Below are 15620 nucleotides of genomic sequence, written 5' to 3'. Positions count from 1 at the left end.
TGTCATTGAGTTTCCAATTGAGGCTCGCCTTGACGTACCTTTTTAAAAAATAAAAAAAATTTAAGTAAGGTTTTGAAAGAATAATTTGTCATTGCAAATTAGTTGTAATACCCCTATTTTCATTTTGTTCTGTAAGCCATTTAACGTTGGTTATAAATTTTCTAGAATGAAAAAAAATCTTTGCTATTGAAATAAAATAAACATCATGCTTATGCTTGCTTTCATACCTGCAGCCCCTGTGAAGACTTTATATACTTCCTGTCATCCATTGTGAAATAACAATGCTGATGCACTTAGTGTCATACAAAGGTGTGAATGTTGGTAGCTGAGAAACAATAGTTGTTGTAACACAACTCACAATAATTATACATTCCCTGTCTGGAAACATCCTTACTTCCAAATTTTGATTTAAATTAATCACAAATTTTAAATTATCAAAACTAATTTTATCTGCAAACAGGGTTATAATTCCTTAAGATTTCACACTTACAAACTTACTGCAGCTGGTCAAAAACTGATTGAACAACGGTGCCCTTTTGTTCCATTCATCAAGAATTGAACTCCAGGTAAGTCGTCAGGTCATCTGGCCCACATCCTCTAAGGATAGACTTATTCTTGTCAGAACATAATTTCTGACATTCGCTTGCAGCTTCGTACACCACTCTGTTGATTACTTCCTCTTAAACTTCCGGACACACCAGTATTTCTGACGCAAACTTCTTGAAATTTCGTCTCACAAGTTACTTCAAGATCACTAAGTCTTCAATTTGTCCGCTGACATGGTAACATTTCGGCTCTTGATTCAATTTCAGCTGTGGAGATACAGGTATACAGTGTAAAGGGATTGACGTTGAAGACAAATCCTTGTTGTAACAGTTTTTACTGGTTGGCTTGAACTTCATTTGTATGGTTATTAGCGTTGAGCGATAAAAGCAATGTAATAAATATAAACTGGAAAAATAAACTAGACTCACTTGTATTGCGTCATCTCTGAAAAGCTGCGCTGTTGAACGCCTGCTTTGGTTTTCCTTGCCGATGACAGTCGTCCTATGCCGTTTCGAATTCGGGATGTTGGTGGATGGCGAAGTTATTTGCGAAAAACGTTTGCTACGTGTAGCGGCTCGTTAGCCAGACAGGAGTCTTCCACTAACTACGCCTGATTTCGGGAAGCATCCGGCTGCCCGAACAGCGGGCCTTGGCAAGCGCAGATGCGTGTAGTCACATTGGGCAAACGCCGCGGCGGGATTTGAGATTTCTTTCAAGTGCGTCCATTTTCGCCCGACCAGCATACAAACTTTGCACGTTGTCGTAGCATCTCTTGTCCGTAGTATAAGAAAAGATAGATCGTCTTTTCCTTGCGTCCAATGTGTCACCGCAAACTGCGCATTCAGTCAACGTCAACGAGAACGATCCCAGAATTGTCTTCGTAGGTGTTGCTTTTAACGCCATGTAAGAATATAGAACCAAAATTCACATGAGGAAAATCTCCATGAAACTTGAACAACTTGCAAACTCCCAAACGCGATCTTGAACGCTAACGCAGTGCGCTAGTAGTACGCTCTCACGTCTTTGTGTTCCAGGCGTTATACGGCCTGTGGTGGAGGCCGTATAACGCCGGGAATACACAGACCTGACTGTACGCAGGGCTGGCTCTCAGGTCGTGATGATTGACTTTAGTCAATGCAATCCCCGATGCCACATGTTCGAGATCCCACTGTCTCGGCAAAGCTGTTTATTGACAGATATTGTCATGACTATCGGAGTATTATGCATGCAAATAAAGTTGGGCGATGAATATTTAATTTATATGGAAGACCGGTCACGACATGCGACATGCGAGTTTTTAAAAATGCGATCTGCGGTTAGGGTTAGGGTTAGGGTTAGGGTAGGGGTTAGGGTTAGGGGTTAGGTTTTCTCTAGTGAAAAGCCTTACTTCGCTCTCAACCCTGGAGGTTAGGCCAAGGGAGGGAAAAATTGTAACGGCATAACTTAGAGTTAGTTAGCGTTAGGGTTTTGGGTTAGGGTTAGGGTAGGGTTAGGGCAGGGTTCGGTCGCAGATCACAGTTTAAAGACGCAGGTCGTATGTCGCAGGTCGTGACCGGTCTTCCCTACATGTCGGAGTCCTAACGTGGCCGCTATTTCTCCAAGGGTGTATCTATCAGAAATAAGCTCGTCTCTACCTCTGTAATCCATCGTTAGGAGGAGAACGAAATGACATGTATGCAAACGCCATATTAGTTCTGCAACTCGCATGTCGCAGTTTAAGAACTCGCATGTCGCAGTTTAAGAACTCCCAGGTCGCAGTTAAAAAAAAACTCGCATGTCGCATGTCGTGACCGGTCTTCCATAAATTTAGATCACTGGGGAGAGTTGCATATATCGGCAGGATTTTGACATGTACGGGCGTGGCATTTTTTCTGTGTTGCAGCCGGCTACATCGTGTAAATGTACAGACTACTTACAGTCGTTCGGGGGCGGATGTACGGAGCGCCCGCACACGCGACTGAGCTTTACAGTCTAGTGGAAGGACTGTGTTGCGAACCAGTTTTACCAAAAGAAAATTGTGAAAGAACTTGGTTGTTGCTTTTTAAGACGGAGGCGAATTTTATCATTTATCCGTCATCGGGTAGTGTCACTTCGGCATTCTTCGGATGTGATACTGAGTAGCGTCGTGAAAATGATTATTGAACCAGTTTAAGGGATGGACCATTAGATCTTGGGAGGGGGTGGTCACAATGAAATTGTGAAATTTTTTTTTTACTATTGTAAATTTCTAAATTTTTTTCCAATTGAGATTAGCTGTGCAATTTTTTTTTCAGAGTAAATTTTCAGATTTATAATATTTTTTAGTTCGTCGCTGTCTGAGGATAAAGAGGGCAAAGATGTGGTGCGAAGCACCACAAGCGACCGCGCAAGTGGTCACGGGGGAAGTCAGGAGGAGGGTGTCCCCCCTCCTGCCGTTTGTTATTTGATGGCACTTGGGGATTACTTTTGTGGGGGAAGGTCATGAGGTGTGTCCCCCCTCCTGCCGTTGGAGCTTTTGAAAAATAGAGATTAAAATGGTGTCATTTGGTGGCACTTGGGGAGTATTTTTGTGGGGGGAGGTCATGAGGGGGTGTCCCCCCTCCTGCCGTTGGAGCTTTTGAAAAATAGAGATTAAAATGTTATTTGGTGGCACTTGGGGAGTATTTTTGTGGGGGGAGGTCATGAGGGGGTGTCCCCCTCCTGCCGTTGGAGCTTTTTACAAATAGAGATTAAAATGGTGTTATTTGGTGGCACTTGGGGAGTATTTTTGTGGGGGGAGGTCATGAGGGGGGTGTCCCCCTCCTGCCGTTGGAGCTTTTGAAAAATAGAGATTAAAATGGTGTTATCTGGTGTCACTTGGGGAGCATTTTTTTCAGATTACACATCTTCCTCTGAAACATGGTCTTCTTGCTCCTCAGTAGCTTCCTATAGTTTTGAAAATTGACTATTTTGGTTTCCTGGCTTCTTTTTCTACTGCGTGGTGAAATGCCTACGGTACATTCACCCCACCAAACATCATGCATATCTCATGATTTACAATTGATTTTGACAAGCTGAGAAGCTGTTTGCAAAATGCAATGAAATTTGCATATTTGTGTTTTTAGAGCAATTGTTGCCCTTTTTTGATCAAAACATCTATTTCTCTGTAGCAGCATGTCCAAATTGATTGGATGGGTATAGATGTGGTGAAATTTCAATATTTGTCTTTTTAGGGCAATTTATGCCATTCATGGTCAAAAAATCTGTATTCTCTGAAAGGGCTTGTCCAATTTCTTTGAAATTTGCTACATAAGTCCCTTAAGATTTGTTTCAATCATGCTCTTATTTGTGACGGAAAAATTCTTCAGATAATTGTCATTTAGCATTTGCTACACACAAACGATTATTCATGCAGATTTATTCAGTATTTGCTATCGAGAAACTTTCAAAGTTCAACCCTTTTGTGTTTTTGTGTTGGTATTTGTTGGATAGATGGCACTCTACGTAGTGTATTGTTGAATGTTAAAAAATGTGTTGCTGTTGTTTTTTGAGACTGTTTTTTGAGAAAAAAGAATTGAAAATGCCTTTTTAAAAGCAAAATAATACATAATGACTTGATATGCTGTTTTATCATTATTGACATGTTTCTACTTGTTCACCCATTCTTGCATTCATCATTGCAATAAAATGCTGTGAAAAAAGAACCTGATGTGGCCTGCATCTGTTTACCTTGATCTTAAAAGGCAAATATAACTCTCTGTCTTGACAAACAATACCATACACAGTTTCAATGTTTTACCTAGTGTATCTGCTTGGTTTGTACGCAGGAAACAAGTAGAAAACAGGCTCTATAATTTTATAATTTTCAAGTGATCAGAATACAAAAGTCCTGAAAAGATAAGATAATCACAACTTCCAGTGTAAGGGATACAGTCACTCTAAATGTATACATTAAAATTTAAAATGTGCCTGGAGGATGTACTAAAAATACAGAAAGTTGCTTCCTGTAGGTAAAATCTAAAAAAATTCAAGATTTTAAAGACTTTTGCAGATTTTTTTTTTACGCATTTGTCTTCGTATTAATTTTTTTTATTTTGCGAACTAGTTTGAAGATTTTTTTCCCTAACTTTCTGCTCTGAAAATTCTGTTATTTCTGTTTTTGACCACCTCCTTCCAAGATCTGATGGTCCGTCCCTAATGTCATATTTCAGCGTCAGCTAGGATGAGGATGACGCTAACTTTGCGTACTAATAAGGTACATACAACTTGTGTCTTATTTATATAAACGAATGAACCACACAGAGGTGATTTGCGAGATTAAGAGCATTAGACGCTTTGGCAACTTTTGAAGTCTACTTTTCACTTTTAATATCAGGGGATAGCGCGAACGCAGTCCCCCACTACCAGAAATTATGCACCCGAGTCACCCACATTTGGGGTGATCGCAAGGGTCAACCCGCCCGGAGTGCAATGGACAGGCCTCGCCCTGGAGGAACCGCCTACGTGATCACGGTTAACCTCTGTGCCAGGTAAGTATGCCTGGTATCTCTGTTACATAAACTTTATACCCATGTGTACCGAACTTCATGGGCGGTTGGCACTAGAAGGGAATATGTTGAACTACTGCGCATGTGCAGACTTGTCTGTCCGAAAAAAAAAACAATTTACAGCACCAGCTGTGTAAAGATTACGTTTTTATTCAGCATAGAACACTTTAATTAAAGTGATTAATAAATAGTTGTAGATAAGATCTCCAAAAGATACATACTAGAGCACTGTTTCGCCTTTATATCGGACTCTGCAAATCCCCATGGCCTCGTTTGATCTAATAAAATTTGCATATGAATGCTTGTGGAGACGAGACGTCTGCTTCCGGAATGGGAGGTGGTTGGGAACATCAATAGCTATCGGTCAATTGACAGGTACAAGACCAACTGCTGGGACCTCCCTGTGGACATGTGGCATGTACATGACAGCTCGACGGGCTCGCGATTCAGAACACAGCATGCGACACGCGATCGGTACTGATTCACACAGAGAAAGCTTTATCTGTTTGCCATGTGTACTGTGAATCAGTACCGATTGCAAAGCGACGTCTAGCCACAGTGTAGCAATGCCTGTAAGCTCTAATATAACGTTCTGATACGATTGGAACGTCGAGGATACCGCGACATTGGCACTATAGGCATTATCGGATAATATTATCTAAGTTATCTAAGTTAGAGTCTAATATTAGAGGAGTGGAGAAGAGGCAGATGCCCGACATGCTGTTTTATCGGGTAATATCCGATAAAATCGATAATATCGTCTAAAATCCAAGTTACAGTCTAATATTAGAGAAGTAGGGAAGAGGCAAATGCCCGACTTTCTGTTTTATCGGATAATATCCGATAAAATCGTCCAAAATCTAAGTTAGAGTCTAATATTAGAGGAGTAGGGAAAATGCAGATGGGTAGAAAATTCTAAAATCACTGTTTTATCGGATAATGTCGATAATATTATCCCTATTAGATCACTTTGGTCTCATGTTCCTGGAACGCTCTTACTTAGACATTTTAGACGATATTATCCGATAATAAAGAAAAAGCCTATGTCGCGCCTTCATGGGAACGTCGAAGCATAAACTCTACACTATTAAAACTACCCAGTCCACATCGCACCTGTGTTCCTACCTCCATCATCCATGGTTAGACTTTGTAAATAATAGGAAAACAAAACACAACAATTACACTCAAAAAAAACCAAACAAACAAAAAAACAAATCCTTTATTTTTTTACATCTATGGTGTACCGTACGGTAATGGCCCCTAGACGCAGCCACAGGAATGTTGTCCTACACGAAACTGTGTCGAAAGAGCGCTGCCTATCATACATAGACTTTTGAGAAGTTGATCGAAGGTTTTTGGTCCGGATGCAAATAAATGACCAACTCTGGCTGGACGGGCTCACTCCATGCTGGTTTATTGCCACAAATCACAGACCCTCGTTTTTCTCGCACAAATTAATCAGTCACTCACTTTATTGTTCAACAACAGTGAGTGAGTGAGTGATATAGATTACATGTAGTCTTAACTAGTCTGGATGTTCTGAATTTATTCTTTTTTATTCCACATTTCCTTGAACATGTTGAATCATTATCCAAATCGCTGAGCCGAGTCAGTCTCTTACACAGATTATCACAAACAGAACTGACTGTAGCATTGATATTACAAACACGCAAACATGTACTCTCCCGGTGTATAAGTTCAATAACCTATGAAAACTCTCCAACAGTACCAGCAAAGAGGCATGCTTTACTGGAACGCCGGGAATAAATCTATAAATCTAAATGACCTGCTAACACCATTAAGAATATTACCCTTGACATTCATTTTGTGTCCCAAAATTTCACATCAACTATGTCATAGGTACAATTAAGCTATCAAAAGAGGGAGCGCCAATGGCACTTGATCACAACTGGCACATTGTGAAACTACTCTATCTCTGGTACACCTGTACATGAAATACTGAATGGGTAGGTGCTGCAGGTTTGGAGTTTGTCAGTAAATCCACACAGAAACAAAGTCCCGAAGTAGCGAATTCCAGCCATTTTCAAACCACACTGTTTGTCAGTGGGGTAAGCAATATTCGCAAAAATCACATTTCCAGGCTAATAGACTATGTTTTACGAAATTACACGTCCTTATTACAAATAAACGTTCTTTGTCTTTAAATCAATGCGCCAGTAAACAGGTCCAGCTGCTAGTTATGTCATCAAGTCTGTAATGTTAAGGGTCATAACAAATGTGAGAAATCTAAAACATTAAATATGTTGTTTTTTATCAATTTTATTACCAAAAGCGCATGAAAATCTCTGATACTTTGAATCAGCCATCCTGCATATTTGTAACATTCATCAAAACCTCATTTCTGTTCCACAACTCATTAAATAGTCCACAATGCAGGATTGGTGTACATTCCAAAACTACATATATGAAAGACCCCTAAAATCAATTAGTTAAAGGGGGGTTAGAAATTTCCAAAAACTATCTAACCGCTGCTCCGTTTGGCTCCATTTTTCGGAATCGGAACCTTGGAATTAGTCTGAATATCTCTACCAAATATCAATGCAGTCTGTTCAGCGGTTTTTGACTTTTTGTCGTTTACGGAAAATGGACACTGTCCCACACGGTTGAAGCTAACCCTATATCATAACTTCCAGTTGTGATAATTACCTATGGTCATTATGTTAAAAAATATCGCCAATGGCGCTTGGACATAATGACCGCCTAGTATTATCGGCATTTATCAACAACCACACTCACTGTGAATTAGACAGACCACAAAGTCAATGGGCAACATATAGCTGAAAGACTATTTTTCACATTGCGATTTTAAGCTCATTTTTATGAGAAAAGAGACATGTATATGTATATGGAGAAAAAGCAGAAGACATATTTGTAAATTGTTTGTTAAGTGACAATCATATATGCATCTCTTGAAATTTAGTGGTTATAAGATATAACAGTAGTGTAAGAATAATGAGGTATGAATAAGTTAATAAAGCTAAGTTGACAGTAATTAAAATTACAAAATTATACACTAAACTGAGGAAATCTGAATGAAATAAATGTTGAAAAGTTGCAAAGTCATGGTCATCTGTTGTCTAATACCTTGTGTAAGTTCATGAACTTTACATAAATCTTGCTACAGATTTGTTGCTAATGGGCAATAACTGTGTTTCAGATCATTTGAGAGCAATCTATCCATGACAGGTTTAAATTGTAATATACTTCTATTTAAAGGAGAGAAACTTCTCAAATAATTTTTTTCCCTGTAATTTGCTGTGAGAACACATGGACAGATGCTCAGGACTCTATGCTGGTGCTACCTTGATAACTAACCTACAACTTGTAACGTCATTGTCTAACCTGTTCACCCCAATTTCCTGTAGACAGGTCCACACTCTCCATTGATAACAATGGGTTTGGGCCATACCATTGTAGTGAAAGACTGTAACATGTGAGGTTGTGGATACTTACTCTCTGGAATGTCAAAGTCTGTATATTGACTCAAGGATGTTTACTTAACAAATGCCTAGGGTCATCTCAAAAGTGAGAATCTAAACTATGAAATATGTTTTTTTTTAATGCTTTTGATGCCCAAAAGACCATAGAAATCTCTTATACTTTGAATCAGCCATCCTGCATATTTCTAACATTCATCAAAACCTCATTTCTGTTCAACAACTCATAAAACAGTCCACAATGCAGGATTGGTGTACATTCCAAAACTACATGTATGAAAGACCCCTAAAATCAATTAGATAAAAAGGGGGTTAGAAATTTCCCAAAACTATCTAACCGGCGCTCCGTTTGGCTCCATTTTTCGGAATTGGAACCTTGGAACCAGTCTATGTATCAGTATCAAATATCAACGCACTCTGTTCAGCAGTTTTTGACTTTTTGTCGTTTACGGAAATGGACGACATCAAACACCGGTTGAAACCACCTCTATATCACAACTTCCAGTTGTGATAAAAAGAGGTAACTCTTAATAATTTCACAGGTACTCAACCATTTTGAAATAGACTCTTGTGAAGGCAAAAAATAAATAAATAAATAAATAAAAAAGAGATTTCATTGCCTTTAATTTTTAAAATCACGAAATCTCTTTTGAATTATCATTTGGAGAGGTGACATTACCCAGGGAACAGTATTCTTTCAAGGCGAGCCACTCCATTTTGAGTATACAGAGCATAGCCGTTTCAGAAGATGGTTTTCATTAAATATAATAACTTTAGTTTTTTTATGTTGATATCAGTTTCCAGTCAGAAAAAAAACATGCAGCTTATCTGGACAGCATGGCAAGTCTACTTTAGATTCTGAGATCAATAGAAAATCCTCGGCATACATCAGACATTTTATCAAAAGTGAACAGAGCTCAATGAGTTGTTGACTGCTAAAACACTTAAAGGTACTTACTTTGTGTGCAGAATGTGCTAGTCTCACAGAGTGAGCTGTGACCAACATAATGGCAGGAGAAGCGAGATGCATGTAGTATACTTTGTTTCTCCTGACTGATGCCTTTTCACACCTGTTAGCCTGACAATGCAGTGAGTATGGAATCATAGCCAGCAGAGGGGGATGGTAGAATGTTCTGAGTTCTATAAAGGCGGTTGTTATCTCCTGTCATGCAGGTTGTACCTCCATACCTCTATCAAGCAAGTGATTCATTTTTGCATGATTTACATGTATTTTACATGCTATGTGTACACCTTGATGAGCAAAATAAAAAAAAAAAAAAAAAAATTAGTGAATTTGCAACTGTTTTCTATAGTGTTCAATTGCTAGGCTGTTCTCTATGCAGTACCTGTTTTATTTCCCTCTCTTTTTGTAATACAGTACCTTCCCTTCAGTTCTAGTCACAGTATTTGCAGCTCAGTTTTTGAAATATTGTCCTATTTTACCTTTAATTTTATCTTTGGTCAAGCAGACACCATTGTTCCACCTGCTATGAATGGAATATTGTGAAAGTGTCGTCAGTATTTAGCTGGCTTGAAAAGCATGAAACATAGGCATTTGTAATTCCACGTTTCAAAAAAGCTCAGACAAGCAAAAATTTGCGATACAAAATTTTTTATTTGCTTTGCATGTCAACAATACGATATCCTGGTTTTTGAAACCGAGCACAGAATGCATGTGTATCTTAATTTAAGTTTCAGCCTTAGCCACAGAATGGATGTCAAAGGTCACACATCCTGGAACTACTCAGTTTTTCAAAGACTCAGTACTCTGCAAATGGATAGTAGAGAGACAGTTTTCCTTTAAGCATACAGGAAACCTGAAAAATCAATCAACATATACATTTTTCCTTACTGTAATTTGACTTTCTATGATTGCATTTGTGCCCTATTGATCATATAAAGTTCAGGAACCATAAAAGAATTTCACAAATTAGTTCCCAAACATGAGGAATATTTGCTGAAAAATGACATGAAAAGTTCAAAGAGAAGCAATTCTTCACAGACAATCTAATTTCTACATTATTTTTGATGATTTTGGTTGCCAAACGGAATGAAAATTGAAAATAATTATTTAGAGTCAACTTTGACAGAAAAATTACATTTAAGAAAATGATGAATACGCGAGTCCACTTTTAAATTTTCAAAATTTTAGATCGTGCCAACATATGATTTACAAGTGGCCGACATTTAGTACATTTCACTGAAACCAAAACTGAAAGTTGTCCGATTCTACCTCATACTCAGTAACTTGCGTGGTCAAGTGCGCGTGAAGGCATCACAATGGCAAGTCTACCTTGGTAAATCCCAATGCACAAGCTCTAAAATATGAAAGTTTTGCTAACTGACTTCTTTGGCAATGACTTTCCAGAAACTGTACTGTTTATTCAAGTCACTGTACTATTCTTGAGTTGTCAATCACATGACAGTGAAGTACTATATTTGTGAACACAAAGCATTGTTGAGGATACTCAACCATTTCAAATCTGTAGAAATTTTGTATTACATTCTGAAAGTGCCGGTTTATCACAAGTTCTAGTGTGATATCAATCAGTCAAATACTGTGACATAAAGCTGTCGAACTTGACAATGGTCACACACTTCTGACAAACAAAACCCTACATTCCGTAAATACACATACTCTGACTGATAAGCTAGCATAGAAGGTAGTGTTATAGATTTTATTGTCTATGGTAGTGTAACAGATACTTGGCACTATAGGAACAGACTGTACATCATGTTAGACATTTGCGCATTTGCATATGAAAATAAATTATTAGAGGAGAAACTTAACTTCACAAGTTGCATTTTTCCAAGAGTAAGTTGTATTTTTTCAGCATTTATATAATAATTATTTCAAATCATTGGATTTGGGTTATATTCTGTGTTCAATATGGCGACTGAATTTGCAATTCTGCTGAAAAGGGCACCTATCTTATCTATGTCCAGGTCTGCACGACCCTCCCACTTTGACTTCAAGAACTCCTGGACAGCCTCTTCCTGTTCCTGATTGTTGAGATCTTCGCTAATTGGCTCAGGCAGGTTGACAGTGAAGATTATCACGGCATCTTTGTACGGAGCATTTTCGTTATCGCAGTATTTGTAGAAAATCAACATGGCGGGTGGGGGCATCTCCTCCAATCTGTACAAAACTGCTGCTTTACTGCCCTTCCCGAAGCCGTCATTTAACATGGTGTCGATGTCCAGTTTGGCATCATCAGGATCTGTTGAGTTGTAGTGAGTACTGTTGATGTAGACAGGCTCTGCCTTGCCTGGGTATATCTTGCTGAGCTGAAGGGCTATCTCCTCCCCTTGCCTGTACCGTTCCGGCGGTATGGCGATGAGAATTACGGCTGGTTGGAGTGGCGCTTGACTTTGTATCACCGAGAGTATGGGAGCCGCACAGATTTTCCAAAATCTCTTACTCAGTCCAGGGAAGGATTTCCTCAGCTGGTGAAAACTGTTCGTGAAATCTGTCGCCATGTTTGTTACCTCTTCTGATGTCTTCTCCTTCAAGGGACCCCCTCCGACGTGCTCAAAGATGATCGCAATTATCAAAATGAAGGCCACTGCACAGGATGCACAAATTAACCCAAAGTACTTGTTGCCATGGTGATGAGAACCAGAAACAGTCTTCCTTGTTTTCTGATCTTCTGTCTTCCTTGGTTCCTTGATTTCTGATGTCGGACTTCTCTCATGTAATTTACTTTTCTTAACATCTACAGGCGAGAGTCTAGGACTGCCATCAACTTCTTGCGTACCGCTACTTGTTGACCTTTCTCTCTTCTTTCTTCTGACTGGACTGCCATGGATGTCACTAACTGAAGAGTCATCTGATTGCCTTCTTGGGCTGAAGCTCTCAATGTCAATGTCACTAATCACAGATGTGTTCAGCTTATCAGGCGAATTTCCTCCTCTCAGTGTGCTTTCTGTGATGCAAGAGAAATATATGAGAACTACTTTATAGGGCAAGTGATACTAACTTTTGATGATTTTTTCAGTACTTTTTATTTTGTTTGTCAACTGAAACTTCTTATTCTACTCCCAAAAGAATGTTGAAACACCCACTATTTGGCTTGTAAACTTAGTGTCTACCGGTATATGTGTAAAATGTATTTTTACTGTTTGTTTTAATTCTAGTCTTGACCAGAATTTACTTGCCAACAATAACAATGCATTTACACACGTACAAGCTGAGTTGACAAGCTGAAAACTGTGTATATCGACATGCCTTGAGGAGTAGAACAAAGCATTGTGGTTGACATTCAAAACAAAAATGGTGAAAAAATTATCAAAAGTTAGCATTACTGGCCCTTTAAAGAGAGACAAGACTGCTACACGAAAGTGACTGGTATGGCTACACATTTGAAAAGTGGAGCTCACTAAGGCGTCAATATTCACACATGATACTGATATGAACAAATCTCTCAGAAGAAACCAGTGGTACAGAAAGGATTCCACTAGCTATGCTTAGAGCAAACCAAGTTAGCAAAGTTTTGCAAACACTGACATGAGTATATATCTTACAAGATGTATTAGCATGTCTTATTTTAGGAAGAGGTAAACTTGACAAGGGAGTACAATTGAAATTATTCTGTGTTAGTATCAGACAGTGAATGGAAAACAGCTATGGTACATTTGTAGGTGTACTGTGCAAGAGACTGACATTTTTGTGTTTAACATGAATTACCAAAGTAAGTAAATTCTTTGTTTTGCGTCCACTCTAAATGGGAAAAGGTACGCGTCTAAGCGGCTGAAAAACACACACAAGAAAATTAACACAATGTAATTTGATTGCAGCAAATAAAAAATTGTAACAAAATTTTAGTTCAGAAAAGCTAAGCGGCCATGTCCTAAAATTTCCTATTCAAATACACTGTGTGTTTTTTTTATGAAAACCTTAAAAACCTAAGCGGGTTGGGACGCAAAACAAAGAATTTAATTACTTTGGCCTTACTTAATGAAGGATTTGTATGATAATTTTTCCCCTATGTCAATGTAAATGTCACTCATAAAGCATTCAGGTACTGAGATACCCTCGATAAAGAGTCATCCTGTTTTCTTCCTGTTCACGCTACAACAACATTTGGGTTACGTGTCATTGAGGCTATATAACTTTTTTACATATATGTCTCAGCCATATTCCTGTATGTGGCAGTGCTTCTTTAAGTAGTAGTAATAAAAAATTACCGTGTTTTGATGGTGACCTCTGGGATTGGTTTGAAGAGTAGCTGGCTGATGTTTGATTCTCCTTGCCAATATCTTCCATATCAATCCCAGCCTTCTTTGCTCGTGACCGTGTTATCGGTGCGCGCCCTCTGACGTGTGATCGACTCATCCTGACCAAGTGGCTGTTCTCAACTGCGTGAAATTCAAAGTGAAAGTCAAATGAGAGAAATCCAAAATAGTAATGGTGAATTATGTTATCCTGCCCATACAGAACAGGGAAATTACCCAATAACTTGAAGAAGTGTATCATGGAATGGTAACAATAACACTGTATGCTCATAAGTATTTTCTTATTAATAGTGAGAAACTATTGAATGTTCTTGACCCATTCAAGCTCTTTAATATGAGTTCCCTATACCATCTGACAACAAACGTAATATGACATCAAATCAATTCCATTTCTAGCTCCATGATTCCAGCAATCGTTCTCATTCAAGGCAAGTAAATCACAAGGTCCAAGAAATAAACAAACAAAACAACAAAAATACCTTCAAGGACAGTGTGCTCATATTTGCTTTGAATTGGTCCATCAAGAAATATTTAAACCAGGAAAACAAGAATGACAAAAGTAAATAAGGTCTGAAACTTTAGGTACTGGAGGTCAACTTTAGGAACAGGCTTAGCAGAAGAATGTTTCAACGCAGTCCTTCATGGTTTCAGCAGGTCTGCCAATATGTATCAGTTCATGAATAATGACAGGAAATGACTCAAGGTCAGTGGAGTAGCCTCTTTCAGTCACTGCAACCACTCCTATGCATAGTAGGTACACTGCATACAAATAGGTTAGAGATTACAGAATCTCCAACACAGATGTGTGGGCTGTTTCAGTTAATGCCACCACTCCCGCACATTTGCAGGATTTCCACTTTTTCTTACCTCATTTGCATATTTTTGACACTGACATATTCATTTGAACAACATCACATCTCAAACCCTGGGTCTACCTGTACACCAAATACTGTAATGGAGGGCGCTGCGGTTTGGGAACTTTTGCGTGTATCGGACATACATCCGCACATACATGCAGACATACAGATGCCATATAAGCTCCTTTTTTGGATTTATATACATACCAAATATGAGCTAACAAAAACTGACAAAATCAATGATGCAATCTCAAGTAGTTATATAAGTGGGGTGGTACAAGGTATCCGAATACGCGAAATGGGTAAGCGTACTGTGCTAGCTTGCTACACCGTCAAGATTGAAAGTGACAAAGTGGTTGTATCTTAGTAATAGTATATGTACTGTTCTGATCGTGCAACAGATATCCCTTCCGGGAAACACCCTGTGTCAAACATCCATCTCATAGCGGCGCTGCCGCAAGAGAGGAAAATCGAAGGTGTAAACAGTAGGACTACTTACATATTTTTCAAAATCACGTTGCAAGATATTATGACAGCATTTTTGACCATTGCATTTTCGCATCAAGGCACTGTACGTGGGCCACGCTCACTTCTAATTCTCGGAAATGATGGTTGTTTGTTTATAATGTGTTACCTCAAAGAGTCCGGTCAAAACAAACCAGGTTTAAAGTTTGGATACTTCACACAGATTTGAAGATAGGCAATGAATTCTAAAGCAGTGTGGGTTATTTTTTCATGGCACCGATAGAAGCAGTAGGTGTATCAACAACAGTTGTTCTTCTTTGAGTCCATTGTCGATCAACTACTCAACTAACTAGGTCAACTGGGCCGACGCGTGTACGGCGTTTATCTGACAAAACTCTTTTTAGCAATACCCTGGGGAGTCACTTTAGCCAGCGCACTTCATGCGCGCGGTACATGTCGTCGCTTCGTACGATGTTGTGTACACGGAGTGTGCCAATCGAATTCTTCTAGACGAAGGATTTTGTTTCTGTAAACTACTCTTAAATTGTTGACAT

At 38.9% G+C, this 15620-nt stretch overlaps 1 protein-coding gene and 1 non-coding gene across 3 annotated transcripts; both read right to left on the bottom strand.

The window, feature by feature from the left end:
• Positions 1-4876: 4876 nt before the first annotated feature.
• LOC139128366 (U1 spliceosomal RNA) lies at positions 4877-5041 on the bottom strand. Its single transcript, XR_011551273.1, has one exon. It is a non-coding gene; the product is annotated as a U1 spliceosomal RNA (small nuclear RNA).
• Positions 5042-10104: 5063 nt separating this feature from the next.
• LOC139128349 (torsin-1A-interacting protein 1-like) lies at positions 10105-15435 on the bottom strand. 2 transcript variants are annotated; one of them, XM_070694140.1, is made up of 3 exons: positions 15101-15435; positions 13697-13867; positions 10105-12435 (listed from the first exon to the last, which is right to left on the bottom strand). In XM_070694140.1, exons 2-3 carry the CDS (start codon positions 13842-13844, stop codon positions 11363-11365), a joined length of 1221 nt encoding a protein of 406 aa, XP_070550241.1. In that variant the 5' UTR covers positions 13845-13867; positions 15101-15435; the 3' UTR covers positions 10105-11362. The 2 variants fall into 2 exon arrangements, with proteins under 2 accessions (XP_070550241.1, XP_070550242.1); XM_070694141.1 differs by lacking the exon at positions 15101-15435 and adding an exon at positions 14224-14406.
• Between the last annotated feature and the right edge of the window lie 185 nt (positions 15436-15620).

This window comes from Ptychodera flava, unplaced genomic scaffold (genome assembly GCF_041260155.1).
Source record: "Ptychodera flava strain L36383 unplaced genomic scaffold, AS_Pfla_20210202 Scaffold_50__1_contigs__length_938362_pilon, whole genome shotgun sequence".
NCBI lineage: Eukaryota > Metazoa > Hemichordata > Enteropneusta > Ptychoderidae > Ptychodera > Ptychodera flava.
The sequence above is the reverse complement of the archived record's forward strand: the minus strand, read 5'-3'. Positions and strand labels throughout refer to the sequence as shown.

What these genes read in the sequence shown, in the direction of transcription:
- LOC139128349 (XM_070694140.1), bottom strand. Translation starts at nt 13,844, where the DNA reads ATGAGTCGATCACACGTCAGAGGGCGCGCACCGATAACACGGTCACGA. An exon ending in GAGGTCACCATCAAAACACG is followed by an intron (nt 12,436 to 13,696) that starts GTAATTTTTTAT and finishes CTTGCATCACAG; the next exon opens with AAAGCACACTGAGAGGAGGA.